Source organism: Atractosteus spatula, chromosome 12 (assembly GCF_055471065.1).
Source record: "Atractosteus spatula isolate fAtrSpa1 chromosome 12, fAtrSpa1.hap1, whole genome shotgun sequence".
Taxonomy (NCBI): Eukaryota; Metazoa; Chordata; class Actinopteri; order Semionotiformes; family Lepisosteidae; genus Atractosteus; species Atractosteus spatula.
This window is the reverse complement of record NC_142717.1, coordinates 818,532-836,301: the sequence shown is the minus strand read 5'-3', so window position 1 is coordinate 836,301 and position 17,770 is coordinate 818,532. Positions and strand designations below refer to the sequence as shown.

General features: G+C 44.2%; 1 protein-coding gene across 1 annotated transcript in view; it reads right to left on the bottom strand.

Annotated features, from left to right (window-relative positions):
* Window positions 1-6,702, bottom strand: part of snrka (SNF related kinase a) — a 40,256-nt gene extending 33,554 nt beyond the window's left edge. Inside the window, exon 1 of the mRNA XM_088928579.1 lies at window positions 5,994-6,702. Within this exon, the coding sequence (XP_088784705.1) occupies window positions 5,994-6,582 (589 nt within the window). The 5' untranslated portion in view covers window positions 6,583-6,702. The remainder of the gene's footprint in view (window positions 1-5,993) is intronic.
* Window positions 6,703-17,770: the final 11,068 nt, after the last annotated feature.

The following is a 17,770-nucleotide window of genomic DNA, read 5'->3' as shown; positions in this document are numbered from 1 at the left end:
ACTATAACATTATAGGTAATGCCAGGGAATGCTGAAACGGGGCTAGAAATTGATGCTTGCCTGCTCACCATTTGCAGGAGAAAATAACTTTCAGGGTTCAGAGTATTAATTTGGAACGCATGACAAATGTGTTTATATAAACCATGTCACTGTGTTATTGAGAACGTCGAACAATGGATAAGATTTCAGATGTACATTGTGCTTTGTTCTGAAGCATTCTGAAGAAAAATTGATTAATTTTTCTGGTGCTTTCATATCAAGAAGCAGCTCTACTGTTAAAAATAATCATACCAATAATTCCGTACAATTACATAGCGCTTTTCTGGACACTCCACTCAAAGCGCTTTACAGGTAATGGGGACCCCCTCCACCACCACCAGTGTGCAGCCCCTCCTGGATGATGCGACAGCAGCCAGAGTCTCACCACACCCCGGCTCTCAGGGGGGAGGAGAGCAGAGTAATGCTGTTGGTATGTCCCACAAGCTTTGGCGCTATTGGTAACATCAATGTAATACAGGATCAGGCAATGTCAGCCCCTGAGTGCCAGGTTTCTGCATTAACACCTGATGACGATTTGGCAAACACAGGTGATTGGACTTCTTATCCACTTAAGTCATTAAACCAGGTCACTACCTGGTGATGGAATGAAAGTGGATAACCACGACACTCCCACACTGGAGTTGGCTACTGCATTTCGGTTGTGTGCGTTAAGTCATTAATAAATATTTCAGGGTTATATAAATGACGTTTGTGTTGACAGTGTTGCCAAAGTGTTTGCCAAATGCTGGTGGTTTCCAGTGAAAAAAGGACCATTTGCTCTTCTTAAAACTTAAGACTTCATTAGAGATTTCACCTGGCAGGAGTATGTCTGGTTGTTGGTCAAACAATTCTACATTTTTAAAGGTTTTGGAGTCCAGATACCAAATGAAGTTTCCAGCAGTAACTAGTTCAGCACATTTCTATGTACAACATTAAGGAAGAAAGTAATACTACAGTGCTGGCCTTTTCCCAAAACAAGCCGAAAAGCTAAAAACAGCTGAAAAGGCAGAGTCAGAGTAGCTGGATCTAAAAAAGCCAGATTCCGTTCGGTCCTCCTGCGCACACACAATTAAATCTGCAACTTCTGCACACTACAGAGCTTTTCAATTAAAATAAACAGAATAAAATTAAAAGCTTAAAAAAATAAGGAAGGAAAAAACATACGGCATGACTGCAACTTTAGAGTGAAATGAAGGCTTCATGATTAAACAGCAGCTGCTTCATGTTGGGCAAATACAGTGCAAATCCAAGCACAACAAATGATGTAAAGGATAACAGATAAGAATGATAACACAGAAAAAGACTATTCTGCAATGAGTGTGCATCTCTTTTTCTGGAACTCTTAACAGTAATTGCCGGCACCCTCTTCAGGTAAGGCAGAGTAAGAGTATCCTGTTATTTAATAGGATAGGACAGGCAGTTGAAACTGATTGACTCTGAAAGAGTCTAAGTCATACACTGTTAATAAATGTTTATTTACAATATTCATACAACACAGAAATGTCACTTCCAGCAGGATCTGAGCCTTGAGTTGTCTACGGGAGAAGAGCAGACCACAGCAGGAAAGCTCTTTAAAATCACATATGCTTCCGACCAAAATACCAAAGGCCTTTTTAACCCAGCCCCCCAAACCAAGTTTTTGTTTTGTTTGAAAAGGGTTCTTCTCTTCTGATCCTCCTTTTCAGGAGTGTATGAAGGCAATGAATCCTGACGGGCTGTCCCTGGCTCACCGTGCATGAAAACTGGCCCAGCGAGAGACATGTCGGTATGCAGCAAGGCTGTGCCATACGTGACAGTATACATGTTAGCCAGGGTCAGAGGAATCAGAGGAATTCTCCACTCCAGGTGCATGCACAGGCCTGGAGCTCTAACAAGCGTTAGAAGTGTGAACAATGTCAAAACGTGTTCTCACTGGCCCGTTTGGAGGGCTCTAATCTCAGCAAGTGTCAGACAATTCGATTATGTGATTAGAAGATATCTGCAATAAACTGAAGCACGTTTTAGAATACACACTGTGGTGAAATCTCTGAAACGAGGAGTGCAAATGTTTAAGAACAAGAGAAGATACAGTTCTGAGCCCCCTGTCCTGTCCCCAAACTCATTTAATTATTTTCTAATAATATCCAAAACAGGATCGAGGGGGAGCCGGAGCAACTGCAGATGAACTATAACACACTGAAAATAATGTGCGATGTATAAAGTTGCATTGTGGTTCCAAGATTACCAAGACGCATCTCAACTGATCCCTCTGTACTGAAGTACGGCTGCAAAGAACAGCCTGTCTGTAGGGCGCAGGTTGAACTCTGACTGACACAGCAGCCGTTGGCGAATGGGGACGATTCCTACATCCATCCAGCAGAAGAGCCAACAGCTGGATTTGCAGACGGGAGCACGGGTGGCGCGGTGGGTCTGGGGGGCACTGAGGAGTCTCTTCCGCCATCGGTATCTTCCCTCCATTTCCCATGACCTCGTGTTCAGCGGAAGTGAACCCCACAAACGCAAGCGGTCCAGCTGCCCAGGCAACGAGAAGCAGCCCTTCCAGCCTTTCTGTCCCGTTGTGTATTTCCATCGTACAATGAAGGTGAATGTGAATGTTTTAAAGACAATAGTCTTATTCAGCCCATCTTGACATCCTGGACATTGTACTGTCCTTGCGAGAGCCACAAAATGATATCCTAACAGGATATCCTCTGCAATAAAACAGCACTGCTAATGTAAGAAAAAAAGAGCTCAATGGAGAAATTTGTTTTAAAACAAATTTTAATGCTGTTCTGTCAAAGGGGAGCGATAAGGGATGATGTACAAATAAGTACAAATTACCTATTGAATACCTTCATCAGTCACATAAAACAACAGGACTGTAGGCAGAGCATTTGGCAAAACGTAAGTCAAAAAGCTCTGAATCTCAAACAGCTGTTGCAGAGGAATACACAAGATAGAAAAGAAATGATGCAGAGTTTTTTGTGAGGTTGAAGTGGCCATCATTTCACATAAGTAAATAATATAAAAAACGTCCATTTTCACACAGCAGTCACTTAGAACTGCAATTCAAGAATATATCTTACTTTTTAGAATTGTGTATTAAAGGAACAGCACTAACTGTATGTACATCAGATACGTTCACCTCAGTATTCATACCAGAGATCAAGTCTCCATTTATGGTAAGAGCCAAGCCCTAGAAGTCACATCTTTTCCTGATGTTTCATCACACAGCCAGTTAGTTACCTGCCAACACAACACATGACACCGCCCTTCCTTCACTGTTGGTATGTACACATTTATTGCAAAACCTCCTTCAGGGTGTAAAATGTACTATGTTGGAAGACAAATACCTGAGGAAGTAACAGCAGCACCTTATACAAATTCCAGAGATTGTGTTCCTGACAAGCCCTGCAAAACATTCTTGCCCACTCTGTCTCACGCATAGTCAACTCAGAGCCCTTACAGCACTTCTGACGTGAGTGGATGTCTTTAACAAGGAAACCCAGAATTGTTTTAATTCCATAGATAGCTCTCATTCATTTACCACATAGCTGAAGTACACACATTTCTCTAAACACCACTATTCCACCACAGCCCAGGTGTCACAATTAACTAGTTTGCAAGACCCAAAGAATGTTGTCTGATGAATCGAACACCAATCACTCCATTCAAGAGCTAGAAAAACACCTCCTTAGAGTCTGCCTGACTACATACGGAAATAAAAAAAAATAGCAGTAACAGGGTTTTAATGAAGAACTACTGGAAAATGAATAAGTGCATCCTCCCAGAGCATAAAACTGTCAATATAATTTTAAGCAAGTGGAACTGTTTATAATGAGCTACCGTAAAATAAAATTTATTTTTAGAAGGTGGGGGATTAAGCTATTAGTCTAAAAATAAAAAAAATGTCATGATGACTTTCACTGCAAATCATAACTTGCTGGCCCTGGATATCTTAAGCTTGTCAAAAACAAATACTGGGTGCCCTGGTTAAAATATTCACGGCACTATTTACTGATTTTAGGTATTGTGCAAAAGATGAATCTGCTTCCATGAGTCCTGTGGGTTGGTGCTAAGCTGAACCCTGACTCCGGGGTTTCCAGCAGCTGAAGAACAGATCTTGTGCTCCATCACCATCTTCATCGAAGCCCCAGCAAACAGAATTTGAGGACTATAGTCTGCTACTTCTGTGGACTTCCAAGGTTCCATGACACAAAGTGCACTTATTTAAATCCCTACTATCTGGGGCTGCTTGAGGGGAGGTCGTCTGAGCTCTGGCTGAGCCCTGCAGCCCAAGCGTCGCGGGTTCGAGTCTGGGTCGCGTCACTAGCTGACTGTGATCAGCAGGTAGACGGACGGTCTTGACAGTGAGGTCAGCAGGCCTGCAAAGTCAGTCAAAGTCAAAGAGCTTCCTTATTCTCTCCAGCGCGCGGTCGGGCTGAAGCAAATATCAGGCAATTAAAAAAAAGAACAGTCTGAACTAACATTTGTAATTTGATATGCAAAGCTTCTCAAATACATACTACTAAAAAAGTATCTGTAACACACTGGGGTTCTGGAAATCTTTGGCATCTACAAACTCTTAGAAAAACAAAGGTCAGTAAATTTTATAATATATTAAAGGTGTTCAAAAAGCAAAATCTGCCATCAGCCTGTTTTAGAGGATGACCATTTTAGACCTCTCACTTCCTGACACTTCTGTCTAAAAGACACTCAGATTACATCACGCTCGCTCACAGACAATTACAAACTTCAAGAGCAGTCCACCCTGATGAAGCCTGTCATTATGAGCAACACAGGGTGCCACTACACTCAGTCCCAACCAACACTCAGCGATGCTCGAAACACACGACACTGAACACAAAAGAGTGATCTTTTCTGAGAATTAACTAAAAAGAGCAATGAGTCTGCCCTCACTCATGAGATCTCCAGTAGTACACAAGGGCACTAAAAATAAAAGGACAGTGTTACTGTGAGCCACATTTGCAGCAAGTACATCCTCAAACAAAAACACTATTTTATACTATAAAATACATAGTGGATATTCACTTTTAAGAGCAAAAAGTGGAAATATCCCTTTCCATTCTGTATTATTCATCTAACCAGCACGTGTTATAAAGTCCTTGTTTATAGCATGCGCGCTCACAAACAGGTTACCAGCAGCTGATGTTAAGAAAATCCACTTCACCTTGAGTGACTTTATTTTTATATAAAAGTTCTGAAGTTGTGTATAATTGTAAGAAAAGCTGCCAGGCTGCTTCATTCTAAAACTAGAGCAGCAACACAAAATAACTTTTTGTTTTGTTTTTTTTGCCGGCAAAAAAAACAGTAATCAAAAACCTCCACAAATCAACTGCTCAGGTGCATGTCAGCTCAATTTCCTTTACTTACCGCAAGTACTCGCAGGTCTCACAACAGAAACATGCTTTCCATTCCCTTAACTACCCACGCAACATGCATTAACACAACCAGCATTTATTTGACCTGAGCCTTTTCTTCATATTAGTTTAGCGGACTCAGTGCTCATGAACGAGACTGATAATGAGCTCTGCACCCTTTGACCTTTCTAGGCAGACGAACGCTTACTGGAACACCTCCAGCCGCGGTCCACTGTCAGCCCCTAACCAAAGGAAATGCCAAGGGGTGCAACTCTTTCTTCCTAAACCTAAGCGCATAACAAATGAAGTCTATCCAGTTGACAGCTGTTTGCTTTAAAATGCAAGCATGAGCCGTTTTAAAAAAAAGACTGCAAACCAACCCTACCTAACCTAAAAGGCCTCTTGCCCTGAGCTAGAGAATTGCAGGTCATAAAGATTCAGTGTCTGAGCAACGGACAGGCCTATAAGAAATATCTTCCACGCGCTGAAGCGAGGGTGCCGTGAGCAAGATGCAAAAGAGAAAATGAAGGAAAAAGGACACAGAAACACAGGGGTTCGATTCACCCACTCAAAGGTCTTCAACGAGGCACTTACCAACCGCCGGAGCGTCGTACTCGTCCCCCAGCAGGATCTCGGGGGCGGAGTACGCCAGCGAGCCACAGCTGGTGGTCAGCTTTTTGCCGGGTTGAAACTTGTTACTGAAGCCGAAGTCCGTGAGCTTGACCAGCCCCTGTTTCTCAAAGAAGACCACGTTTTCGGGCTTCAGGTCCCTGTGCACCACGTGCAGCCGGTGGCAGTAAGAGATGGCGTGGACGATCTGAGCAAAGTACTTCTTGGCCACCTCCTCGCTGAGCCCCTCCTCGTGTTTCATGATGTAGTCGAACATGTCGCCGCCGTCGCCCAGCTCCAGGATCAGGTAGAGCTTGGTCTGCGTGTCGATGACCTCGTAGAGCCGCACGATGTTGGGGTGCTGCACCAGCTTCATGCAGCGCACCTCCTGGAAGAGGTGGCCCGTGGCCACCGTGTCCAGCTTGGTCTTGTCTATGACCTTCACGGCCACCTTCTCTCCGGTGAAGACGTGGCGGGCCAGCTTGACCACGGCGAAGTGGCCGCGGCCCAGCGTTTTATCCAGGTCGTACAGCCCGGCGATCTTCCCATCGTACCCCCGCTTGAAGCCTGCCATGGCGGCCCCCCGCTGCGAGCGATCAGACGGAGAGACTGGGGAACTGGTTGCAGGGTCCGAAGTCTCCGGTTTACTTCAGCACTTGCGCCGCCCGCGAGGAGCCCATGACGCCAGCATTTAAACGGCCCTGAAACAAGAGCAAGGAGAGGGACAGAATAAGGCCGATATCCCCCAAGAAGACACAAAGCACCGCGCAGGGGTACTGTACATAAAGCTCATTCCCCCTACGCCCCACGAACGAAAAACTGCCAAATGAGAAGAGGAAGAATGACACGTGTATTTAAATGTCTTGTCTCTCTCCCATAGATGCATCTTCCATTTTTCAACTCAGTTTTTCCCCATACATGCCACACAAGGTTATTTCAAACACTAGCAAAGTCATTTCGTTCAATGGACAAGCAGAGTAACGCACAAGAGTAATTGGCCACGCTTCTGATTGGACTTCCCCAGCTGGAGGCCTCGAGAGGAAGACAGCAGTGACCACAAATGAGTTAACCCCACTTCTACCAGTTCTGTGCTCATTCTAGAAAATTCAGAGTACCAGCATTAACGCCATTTCTTTCGAGGTTTTCTTTCTCTCTATACTAAAAGGAACAAAGAAGAAGAAAGAAGCAACGCCAAACCTCACTTAAAAAACAAAACGATGTCGTACACCTTTCTGTACAAGACACAGATCTCTGACATATGATTCTGTCTGTTCAGCTCTTGCGCTCCTCACACCTTCAGAGTCAAAATCACGTGCCGAAGCAGTCACATTTATGCCAGACGGACACGGTGTCATCGTCTAGGACTCTCCCAACCCAAGGAATTGCACAGGTGCGGACTTGTGAACAGCATGCTACAGCACAGCAACTGGGAAACTGAACAGAATCCCGACAGAGTGGAAAAAAAAAATCACCGTGAAGGAATTCAGTCCATCCCACAGCTTTGTGGTTCTGAGCAAAAAAACTCTGCAACTAAGCAACAGATGTCAATGATTTTGTTACTTTATTTACACCAAGTAAGCCTGTACTATTACGACAATGCCTCAGTCCAGGCTGCTACAGGTACACAATTTTATATTCCTAACAAAGAAAATGAGTGCATTGAAATTACACACAAAAAATAACTGTTGAAATTCACAAACCCAGTATTATTCTAATTTTAAAATGCTGAAAATAGAATTTAAAAAAAGCTATAGTAATATATAAAAATTGTAACATTAACTTACATAACCTGAAGTGTTCTGCCGCAAGTATGCATTCATACAGAACGAAATAAAAACCATTTTGTCAAAGCCTCTTAGAAGAAAAGTACCTTTCCAGACTATCTTAAGATGGATCCTACAATGAGGTTAAATAAAGTTTACAACCCTCAGTGCCGTGATGCACTGTCAGTTTCTGCTTCCTCTTTGGTGTTTAGTCAGATTATATTTAAATGCAGGTCAACACAACTTACATGCACTAACGTGGTTGCTGGAAAGACGAAAAGGTGCAGCGTAATTTACATAGCGAGCCAACTTTGAGCTACTTTTCAACATATCTTTAAAACCTTCAACCAGATGAAACATGGAAGTTTACCAATTCTGAGCAGTCAAGCAGAGTCGAGCACCTGAATACACTCGCACTCAGGGAATACAGACAAACCTTTCTGCCCCAGTTTTGCAGGGAATCCAGGTCAAAAGCAGCCATGCTGCACGGCGGGCCTCAAGAAGGACTGCGCAACGCGCTAACGGGCAGAGACACCCCTTGCAGCCGTTTATCCCAGACCACTGCTGTCAATTCAACAAATGAGTTGCCACAGAGCTCGGATGTGGGTGAAAATTGCCAGTGTTAGAAAAGGTGGTTTTTTTTTTTTGCAAGACCTCAGTGGTCAACTCCAAAGAGTACAGGAGATATGACTGTTTATACACGAGCGGGTGTCACCTGTTTTTCAGTTCTGAAAAAACAGTGCTTTCAAAAACTAACTGAAACAGGCAGGCGTCGAACTTCCCACACAGTTTTTTGCCACAGAAATTAATTGCAAAAACCTACTTTTCATGGTTAAAAAAGGCTCAGAAGGACATCAAAAAGACTGATCACTTTATTAGCCATATACAATTTCTTGCATTAGGAATTTATCTTTTCGCATACCCCAGCTTGTTCTCCATGAGATACACAGACAGGGAGAGAAGCTTGGGGTCAGAGCACAGAGTCAGCCATTGTACAGCGCCCCAGGCGCAGCTGGGGTTAAGGGCCTTGCTCAGGGGCCCAACGGAGTAGGATTCCCCTGCTGGCCGCGGGATTTGAACCAGCAACCTTCCAGCCACAGGCGCAGGTCCTTAGCCACAGTGCCACTGCTCCGTTAAACACAGGGTGCTCACCTTGAAGGGCTTGAATCGGCTCACCTTCTGACTACATCAGTGACCTGTTCAGCTCATGCACACCTACACGGCCTCAGTGCTCTTCGGACTCTGGCTTTCTGTCAGTTTCCCATGCGAGACTCCGAACACTGGGAGGCTGCGGTGTTGCTCTCGGCACATATTAGATCTCACAAGTCAGCACTTCCAGGTCCCATCTTAAAACTTAACTTTTAGATGCTGGCTCTCTGTGTAATTTATGGTTTTAATTTGTGTATCTGTACCCGTCTCATTTATGTGACCGTTTTATTTCACAGGGCCTGGAGATGACGCATCATGAAAGGCAATATATATGATGCAAAGGTTGTTCCAAGTCAGATGGGCAATAAAAAGGTGGTATAGGCAGTCCAACAACATCCACAAAGCTGCTTCCTCATGGCAGCCTGGGTCCTGTTGCAGAAGCAATGTGCAAGACGGGACTACACCCTAGACAGGACACACACAGATATGAGTGCACAGGGCCAATTTAAAGATGCTAATCAACATCGTCAGCATGTCTTTCAGGAGATAAGAGGACACTAGAGCGCTCAGAAAACTACAAGGACATGGAATAGAGCACTGAAACTCCTCACAGAAGCACCGCAGTCTGGAATCAAACATCCTAGTACTGAGCTGAAATCCACACACAAGGTAGTCACACAACACTGAACTATGTTGGATTTTACTTTCTCTCTTCCTGAGTAATTACATGAAACTAATATTTTTTGAAAGATTTAATTTCCAGGAGAAATCTTTGGTTGATCTGACAGACACAATCCTGCTCAGAATTGCAGTAAAAGTTAAATATTGTGATATCTACAATGTCCATGACACTGCAAAGAACAATTGGGCCCTCATTATAAAATAAGCCTAATCGACAAACTAATAACTAATAGAATATGACAAAAGCTCTACTGACAAAACATAGAATGGGAAAAAGTTAGGTGTCTGATAATGAAAAAAGTACTTATAATACTCAATAAAATTAAGGATTTCTTGTCTTTCTTGGCTCGTTTGTCTTCCCAGTAGCCAGAGACAGGAGTGAAGCTAATGAAAGGAGGCTTCAGGTGGCACAGTCCAGACATTTTTCATGAAGAGGTAAAACACAAGCATTAAGAAAAACTAGAAAGTTTCGCTTGTTTGATAAAGATTCTACTTGTAAAGAACATTGATTTAGTCATGTTAGTTACTGCAGGACTCCAGTAACTTGCAAATTTATTATATCACAATTGTTATAACACATTTACCGAAGTTAAGATATCTAGGACAGCATCCCAACTGACACTTTCATGCCACTGTGATAAATTTCTCAAGGCCTAAGTTTTGTTTAAGAAAAGCTCTTTTACCACCTCAAAGAAAAAATATTAAGCAAAAATTCCAAGCTTTCCTATGTCCTATATAAAGTAAAATGTGGGGTATCTTGCAGTTTGGTTTTAGAGAAAAAAGGCATATCACTCTAAACAAAAAAAGTGCAATTCTTAAAGGCTAGTTTAATTGTTTGCGCATCCAACACATCAATTATAACAATTTCTCCTGTCCTTGAAAGGATGTGATAGGACTTTCAAAACACATCACATTATCTCTGATTGACCAGCTCAAGCTACATTTGGGTAACATGCATCAGCCTTACAATGTAGCACAGTTGTCTGAATCTGTATTGATTTTCCTGTGAGTGAATTAAACAAAGCTATGGACCAGACGTTGCAGTAAATGCAAGGGTAGGAGGCCCATTACCTAGAAGGTTTAATTCGGTCTTAATAATATAAAAGTATACGACTGAAGTAGTAACTTAATTGCTGCATGACAGGTTTGTTCTACGTTGTACATGAAATTCCTCGTAGAAACCTAGCAACAATTCCTGCTGCAAAATTCTAACAGCTTGCGAAGGGTATGTAAAAGCGATAATTCAGTCCCGATTCTAAATTGACAAGGAGTCATAGTTCTAGGTGTGGACTCTTGTATTTTAATTTAATTAACATTCAGCAAAACCATTTACATAGGTTGATCAAGTTATTTAGACTACGAACTGATGACAATAACCAGCTCACACAGCTGTTTACTGTGGTACATTACGTCTGGCACCCTTATCTCCCCTGCTACCAATACAACATAAACCTTTAGGCCTGAAATATAAGCTAAGTGAATCAGGAGCTGGCTGGCATCTAACCAGGGGCACTAATTCTTTTGCCCAACAGACATTCAATACAAAACTGTCAAAGCAAAGCACTTCAAACGACCATATCACTCCTGAAAAAGAACACGTCATGCCATTTCACTTGAGACATGCTCTGAATGCAAAACTTGCAAAACTTCCCAGACCAAGCTGAAGATTTCACAATCCAGAATACACTGAGAACAGTAATAATTTTAAGCATAATGTAAAATATCCCTTTTTAGGATATTATAGCTCAACATTTAGAACAATGACTCCAGAAGCTATCATTTTACAGGATCTCCTTGCAAACTAAGTGACGGGAAATAGGGTTTCATGCAGAAGGGCATGCAACATACTTCTGCACTTGCAGTAGCCGATGCTGTTGTCAATGTGCTGACATTACAAGCTGCTGAAATGTTGTTGATTTACTTAGCCATAAAAACTCATCATGAGGTGAAGAACAAAACTGTATTCCTGAGACAATTCCGTTCCTTACCAAAGAAGGAAGCCTTCACGGTACTGAAATTACAACTAGGCCCTAAATTGCTTAATGACTTGCCTAATTAAAACAAATTGTACAGCTTTCACAACTCTCTGGCTGCCAATTGTTCAAAGCTGAAAGATTCTACTCACAATTTGTTCTGTCCTGCTGCTGTACAGAACAAACACACTGCACCAACACTGACTCCTCGTAGGGACTGCAGCAGAAAATGTTGTTTCCAGTAACAGGTCCGGCACCGTCCCCGTTCTCAGCTCATGCTTGGTGTTCACGAGCCCCAAGGACACAGGTGTCAAGAACAGGAACACACAAGGAGCCAGCGTACAAAAAACATCTCCTCTCTTCTGCACCCCCCCCACCAGTTGCCTCAGCAGACGCACAGAACAACACTGTTCCCTTAGAATGCCAAATGTTACCTGTTCTAACACCAAGACATAAAATTCACTTAGCCTCTTTAAAACACATCATTAATGTAACCTCCTCCTGTCACTGAAAGGATGTGTGGGAACTTTTACCGAGGTGACAGATATCACTTGGTCAATACGCTGCAACAGAGACTACTGTTTAGGTTCAACAAATATACACCAGGAGGTTATTTCATGCAAGGACGCCACTGAAGAAAACATTACGGTGTTCATTTAGAATGACAAATGACTTCTGTACGAAAGGCAAAACTATTTTGTAGCCCCGGCTTCCTCAAGCCAAGTCCAAACACTGACGGCTGGGCCTGCAGGCAGATCAGAGACTGTAAATTCACACACTCTCCAAGATCCTGAAGAGGCACCAGAGCAGGGATGTTGGTAAATTATTCAGAGGGCTGGGCTGCTGCTGTACAGTTCCATTTTGAGATGTGCAGTGGGATGCTAAGACACTATAGGTTTTCAGCATCTACCGCTGTGACGCTATCAGTTACCATATAAAAACACCGCATGCACTCAGACCTCTGAAAAAACGCTTTGCTTGCAGTCCTGCGCGCATTTCTCAACACCTGCCGCTTTCCTTTGCTCCACGGGCCCCCACGACAGCGAAGGCTGCGTGATCCTAACGAGCCCGCAAACCGGCCCTACACGCTCCGAGAGAAATACCAGCCCTCGTTAGCCGTCATCGCGGGCTCCTACGTCTCGATCGCGTAGCACGCTAGAGGGGATCTGACGCACGCCTGTCCGGAGTATCTGTTGCACACTCCTCGCCCTCAGCCGGAGCACGGCTGCGAGGGGTACATCTCAACACAGCTGCCGGACCACACTGCGCGCCGGGCGTGTGGGTCCACCGCCTGTCGGGGCTTCCAGCGTGCAACTCTGTCACACGTCCCAGAACAGAGGTGCCCCACGCCGGCTCACCCCGGACCCCCGGTCTTCTGGGGTCCCGGGATCAGCGCTTACTGACCAACGGCCACACAAGAGCCAGCGGCTCCTGAGCCGGGGGAGCCCGTCCAGCGCTGGTGTCCGGCCGGGTCCGGCTCCCACCACCGAGCACATGGCGCAGCTCAGCCCGCATCTTGTCTCGTCCACAGCACGGAGTGGGTTTCGGGTGCCCGCCGGTATAACGAACCACGGATTTCCGAGGCGCCTTGTCCACTCTAATATCGCAACAGCCACTGAAATCGGGAGTGATTACTCTTCGTTTAATTTCATCCAGTTCTAAAGTAACCGACATCGCCTGCCTGGCGTGAGCCGTTTACGAAGCTTAGATCTGGGTAGAAAAAAGAAGGTTTTGGCTGGAGGTTTTTAAATTCTCCCCCCCCCCCCACCCCCAATTTTTATTTTTGTTAAAGTCGCCAGCTGGATCCCGGGTCCGATTTCGGCAGGTTTGGAGATCAGCTGCACAGCCGTCCTCAAGACGGAGGCGAACGCAATGATCAGAATTAAAAAAAAAAAACCTTTCGAGCCCGAAAGGAAACACCACTTGGTCGCTGCCCCTCCGGTGAGCCACATACTGCACATAAAAACAACAACAACAACAACAACAAAAAAAGCTTCACGTTGCTTGTGGCTCTTGAAGTTTCGCATCGAGACGAACAAAGCAGCCGACGCCGACGCCAGGTGCGCTCCTCCCCGGCCCTGAGGCTCTGGGCAGCACCGCCCGGGCGGACCGGAGCGGCGCCCCTGGCCGTGGGGACGGGGCACAGCCGAGGCCCGGCCCGGCAGCTCCGAGCAGCGGCCGGCTGACAAAGGGCAGCGCACACCCGCCGCTTCTGGAGCCAGATAAACACCCGGCCAGACGGGGAGGGGGTAATAACTCACCCCTTGCTCCAGAAACGCCAACATTGAAGCCTCTTCAGAGACGCGCAGGTGAGGTCTCGGCAGGACCGACGCCGTGTGCGCTCGGACGCGGCGCTGTCGTGCGACTCCACTGGCGGCGCGGCGCTGGAACTGCGGCGCTCGGCGCAGAGGCCCTCCTCCCCGGCGCCACCGCGGCTGCGCGCCGCTCGCCAGGCACGTCACCGCCGACGTCGGCCGGCGCAGGCTGAGTCGCCGCTCACGCTGCAGGCGGAGCAGGGGCAGGGGCAGGCTCGTCTTGGCGTCTCTCCTGCACTGCAGGGTCTGCGTGCATGTACATAAACAGGCTCACCTGCTCATGAACCTGGCCAGCCGGCAACCCCTTCTTGCATTTCGGAGTGCGCACGATGAGCCCGCGTCCCTTGCGTGTTGAAACGGTGTCTGGGGGGGGCGAGGCAAGGCAGTTGTCTGGCCCGGCAGCCTCTCCCGTGCGGCTGTGGAGACTTAGTTTCCAGGCGGGCTGGGACCGTCAGGCTATGCACCAGTGAGGCCCGCCACAGCCAGGGCAAGACTCTCCAGGTCACACCCTGGGCGAGGCGTGGAGCCGCTTAACTCCCGAGAGCTGGCCGGGCCGCCCACTCGCAGAGCTGCAGAAACAGAACCCGGACTCGGCACTCGAGTCAATTAAATCTCCACCGTCTCTAATGCGTCTGCCATAGAGAGGCGAGCTGGGTCCCCCCTCGGCCGCCGATATTTAAATGCAGACAAGTTCAGTGTTACTTTCAGATAGCAGAAACACGACCTACACAGGCAAGTGTAAGAAACGGAGCATAAAACAGCTGCTTAAGGAAAACCTGAGTGTTCAATGTGTCTTCACTGTGTTGGTTTGCTTTTGCACTAGCAATTGTGATGATAAGACGTGGAAAAGTTTGTTCTGCACCTTCTGCTTCTGTGACTCACTTTCGAATGTTTGAGTGACGCGTCTATGCTTTGTCAAGTATTGCCATTATGTCTACATTCAGTTTTTTGAACACATGTCCCGCAGTGTGATGGCCCGTTATATTCGAGATCCCTTGTGCAGGAGACATTTGAGCTCGTCTCAAGTGGATCGTTTTCCTTCGTTAACACCAAAGTGAAAACGGGCTGATTGGAAGGAGCTTGTGTGCGCTCACACTCGTGACAGTGAAATGTCCACTAGAAGTGGAAGAACTGCTCGTTGGTGTGGCATGAATTACCTGTTCCTCTGCTAACTACTGGATTCTCCATTTCCCCTAGTCAAAGGTTGACATTACTGGGTGACTAAATCAATTTAAAGTCACACATATGTACACGTGCTTATTAATAAAGCCTGGTTTCTTAACTGTCTTATATTTTCTCCTTGTATAAAAGTGTCTCGCAGACAGAGAGGTGTGACTGTGACGTTCCATTGGTCATTTAAACGCATCATGTCAGTTCACTTAAACTTTTACTGGGGTAATCATTATGTCCAGAATAATTACATCAAATTTAAACTTATAAACAGACTTAATTCAATCACATTGTACTCCATAATAAGGAAGTTACTGGCTAGCATGTGATAGTACAAGAGATTTCTACAAATTGCCATTCTATCGTTGTTCATTGGATGGTGATAAAAAAGGTGGTCACTCCATGTCAACTCAGTTAGAGATTACATTATAAATATAATTTTTAGATCTTCAAAGTCATTCCGAAACAATACAAAGTTCCAAGTACAACAACCCAGTATACACAGAAAACAGGGGTCTGTCATCCTGGAGGTTAACATCTGGCCTTGTTCTGAACTCCATGCTCCACTACACACAGCAGAAGGAAAATAAAATCTTGAGGCCAGGATTGTGCTGGATTTTACTAGCCTTTGCACAGATTGACCAAGATTATGTTTTTTCATACTCAATCTATGTCATTTAAGTAGAGATGATGAAGGCAGTATTTGCAACTGCTTCCTAAAGTGGGTTAAATGATGCACATAGTTGGGGAAAGAGTCAATCAGAAAGTCATTGTTTTCACAGCGAGATAAGAGTCATTCTGAATGAAACATTAAATCCGTCAAGCAGATCCAACCAAATTTACATAGATAATTTTGGAGCTCTTCATTTTCAAAATATCAATTTTTTCCAGATTATTAGCTGTGTAAGGCATTGCTATGGATTTTAAAACATCTTAAACAGTAGAAAATGCGTCTGAGAATATTTAATGTAGAAGCAATTTTCTCTGCTTTATTTTTAGATTGGAAAGAAAATATTCTTTTAACACCCTGTTAGTCCATAATACATTGATTACATAAATGGCCACAGGCTTGCCTTTCCTGTCCTTTTACAGTATATTGTACATACTATAGATTATACAGTATTTTAAGTAGTATATTAGTTACTAAGGTATTCCTACGCCCTGGTTCTCACAATGTCTCACTGGACGTATAACAGCAAACCCACTCTCTGCATCTTTCCTGTATTCGCAATAGATACCAGTGAATCACATCTCCAACTTTCCATCCTGCTGCCCTTGGCGCTGCTGTGTGACTCATGATTATTTTGGTATCAGGCGTAGCTAAAGGTCTGCTGTCTGAAGCTGAATGTTATCATCACAAGACGATCGCCACAAGAGGAATCTTTCTTCCTTCAGTAACAGTATTGTAAAGAGGAGTTTTTCTCAAAACATGTTAATTTATTAACAGGGATCCAATCAAAACCTGTCAGCAGAGCAACAACAAAAGACGTGTACTGTATCTGATGTGGTGCGATTCAGTTCCTTCCTACATTAGTAAGGTAAATTTGAACTTGAGTAAATACAGCGCTGAAGGGAGATTCAATGGCTGAATTGACACAGCAACAGACAAAAGCTCAAAGCTGAACTGACCACTAACAATTATGAATGCAGTAGTTACAATAAATAGAGAAGCCATAAAGAAAAAGAAATCACTTCATAAAATGATTAAAAACAAGAGGATCCAGTTAAAGAAAAGGGATGTGATGCACATACAAAAAAAGGATATCAGAAAGGCCAAGAGATGAAAAGGAATATTGCAATAGAGGCAATGTAAAGGACAGAAAGGTTCTTTCAGTACAACAGTAGCAAGTGAAATGTACAAAGTACCTGGAACAATAATGGGAAATGTTTGGACAATGAAAGGGAAATGGCCTTTGTATTAAATGAGTATTTCACTCAGGTGTTCACTAAGGAAGAAGGCAGCACTGTGCCGCAGGCAGTGGAAGCACAATGGTCTTTAATAAATAGTATTAACATAGAAGAGGCAGAAGTGTCTCAGGTTCCAGGAGGCCTCAAGATTAATACATCTCCAGGGCCTCATAGTATCATACTAGTTGTACTCAAGACAAAAGTTACTCATAAGCTTAAATTAGACAGTAGTAGTACCCATGGACTGGGGAATGTCTCATGCAGTGCTCACCCATAAAAAAGGTAACAAAATGGATCCAGTTAATGACAGATTAATAAACCTGACATCTGTTACATGTAAAGTTATGGAAGCACTTATCAGGTGTGAGATAAATTACCGCTTATATAGAAAAGGCAGGGGACAGTCAACATGGATTTAGAAAAGATACAGTAGGTCTGGCTTAATTAAACTTGTTGAACAAGCAACGACCGTAATGGGTACATTAGATCTGTACTTGGCCAACCAATCTTATCATTTCTGGACATTTTCTTTAACATTTTATGGACAGAAACTTTGCCATGTAAGAACACCAGTGATCAACAATGACATTATATAATACTTTAAACTTTAAAAAAAAGTCTCACTCATAACTTGGTATACTAAACAGTTTTTTTCTTTCATTGGTTGTAAGTTGATATCACACAAATCATTATTCTTTCTATATTTTATTTACAGATATCTGTAGCATCTTTCCTAAATATGACTTACTGTTGGAGCCTCATCAACTGTAAAATCAGAAAAATCCAGACAAAATCAAAAAAGC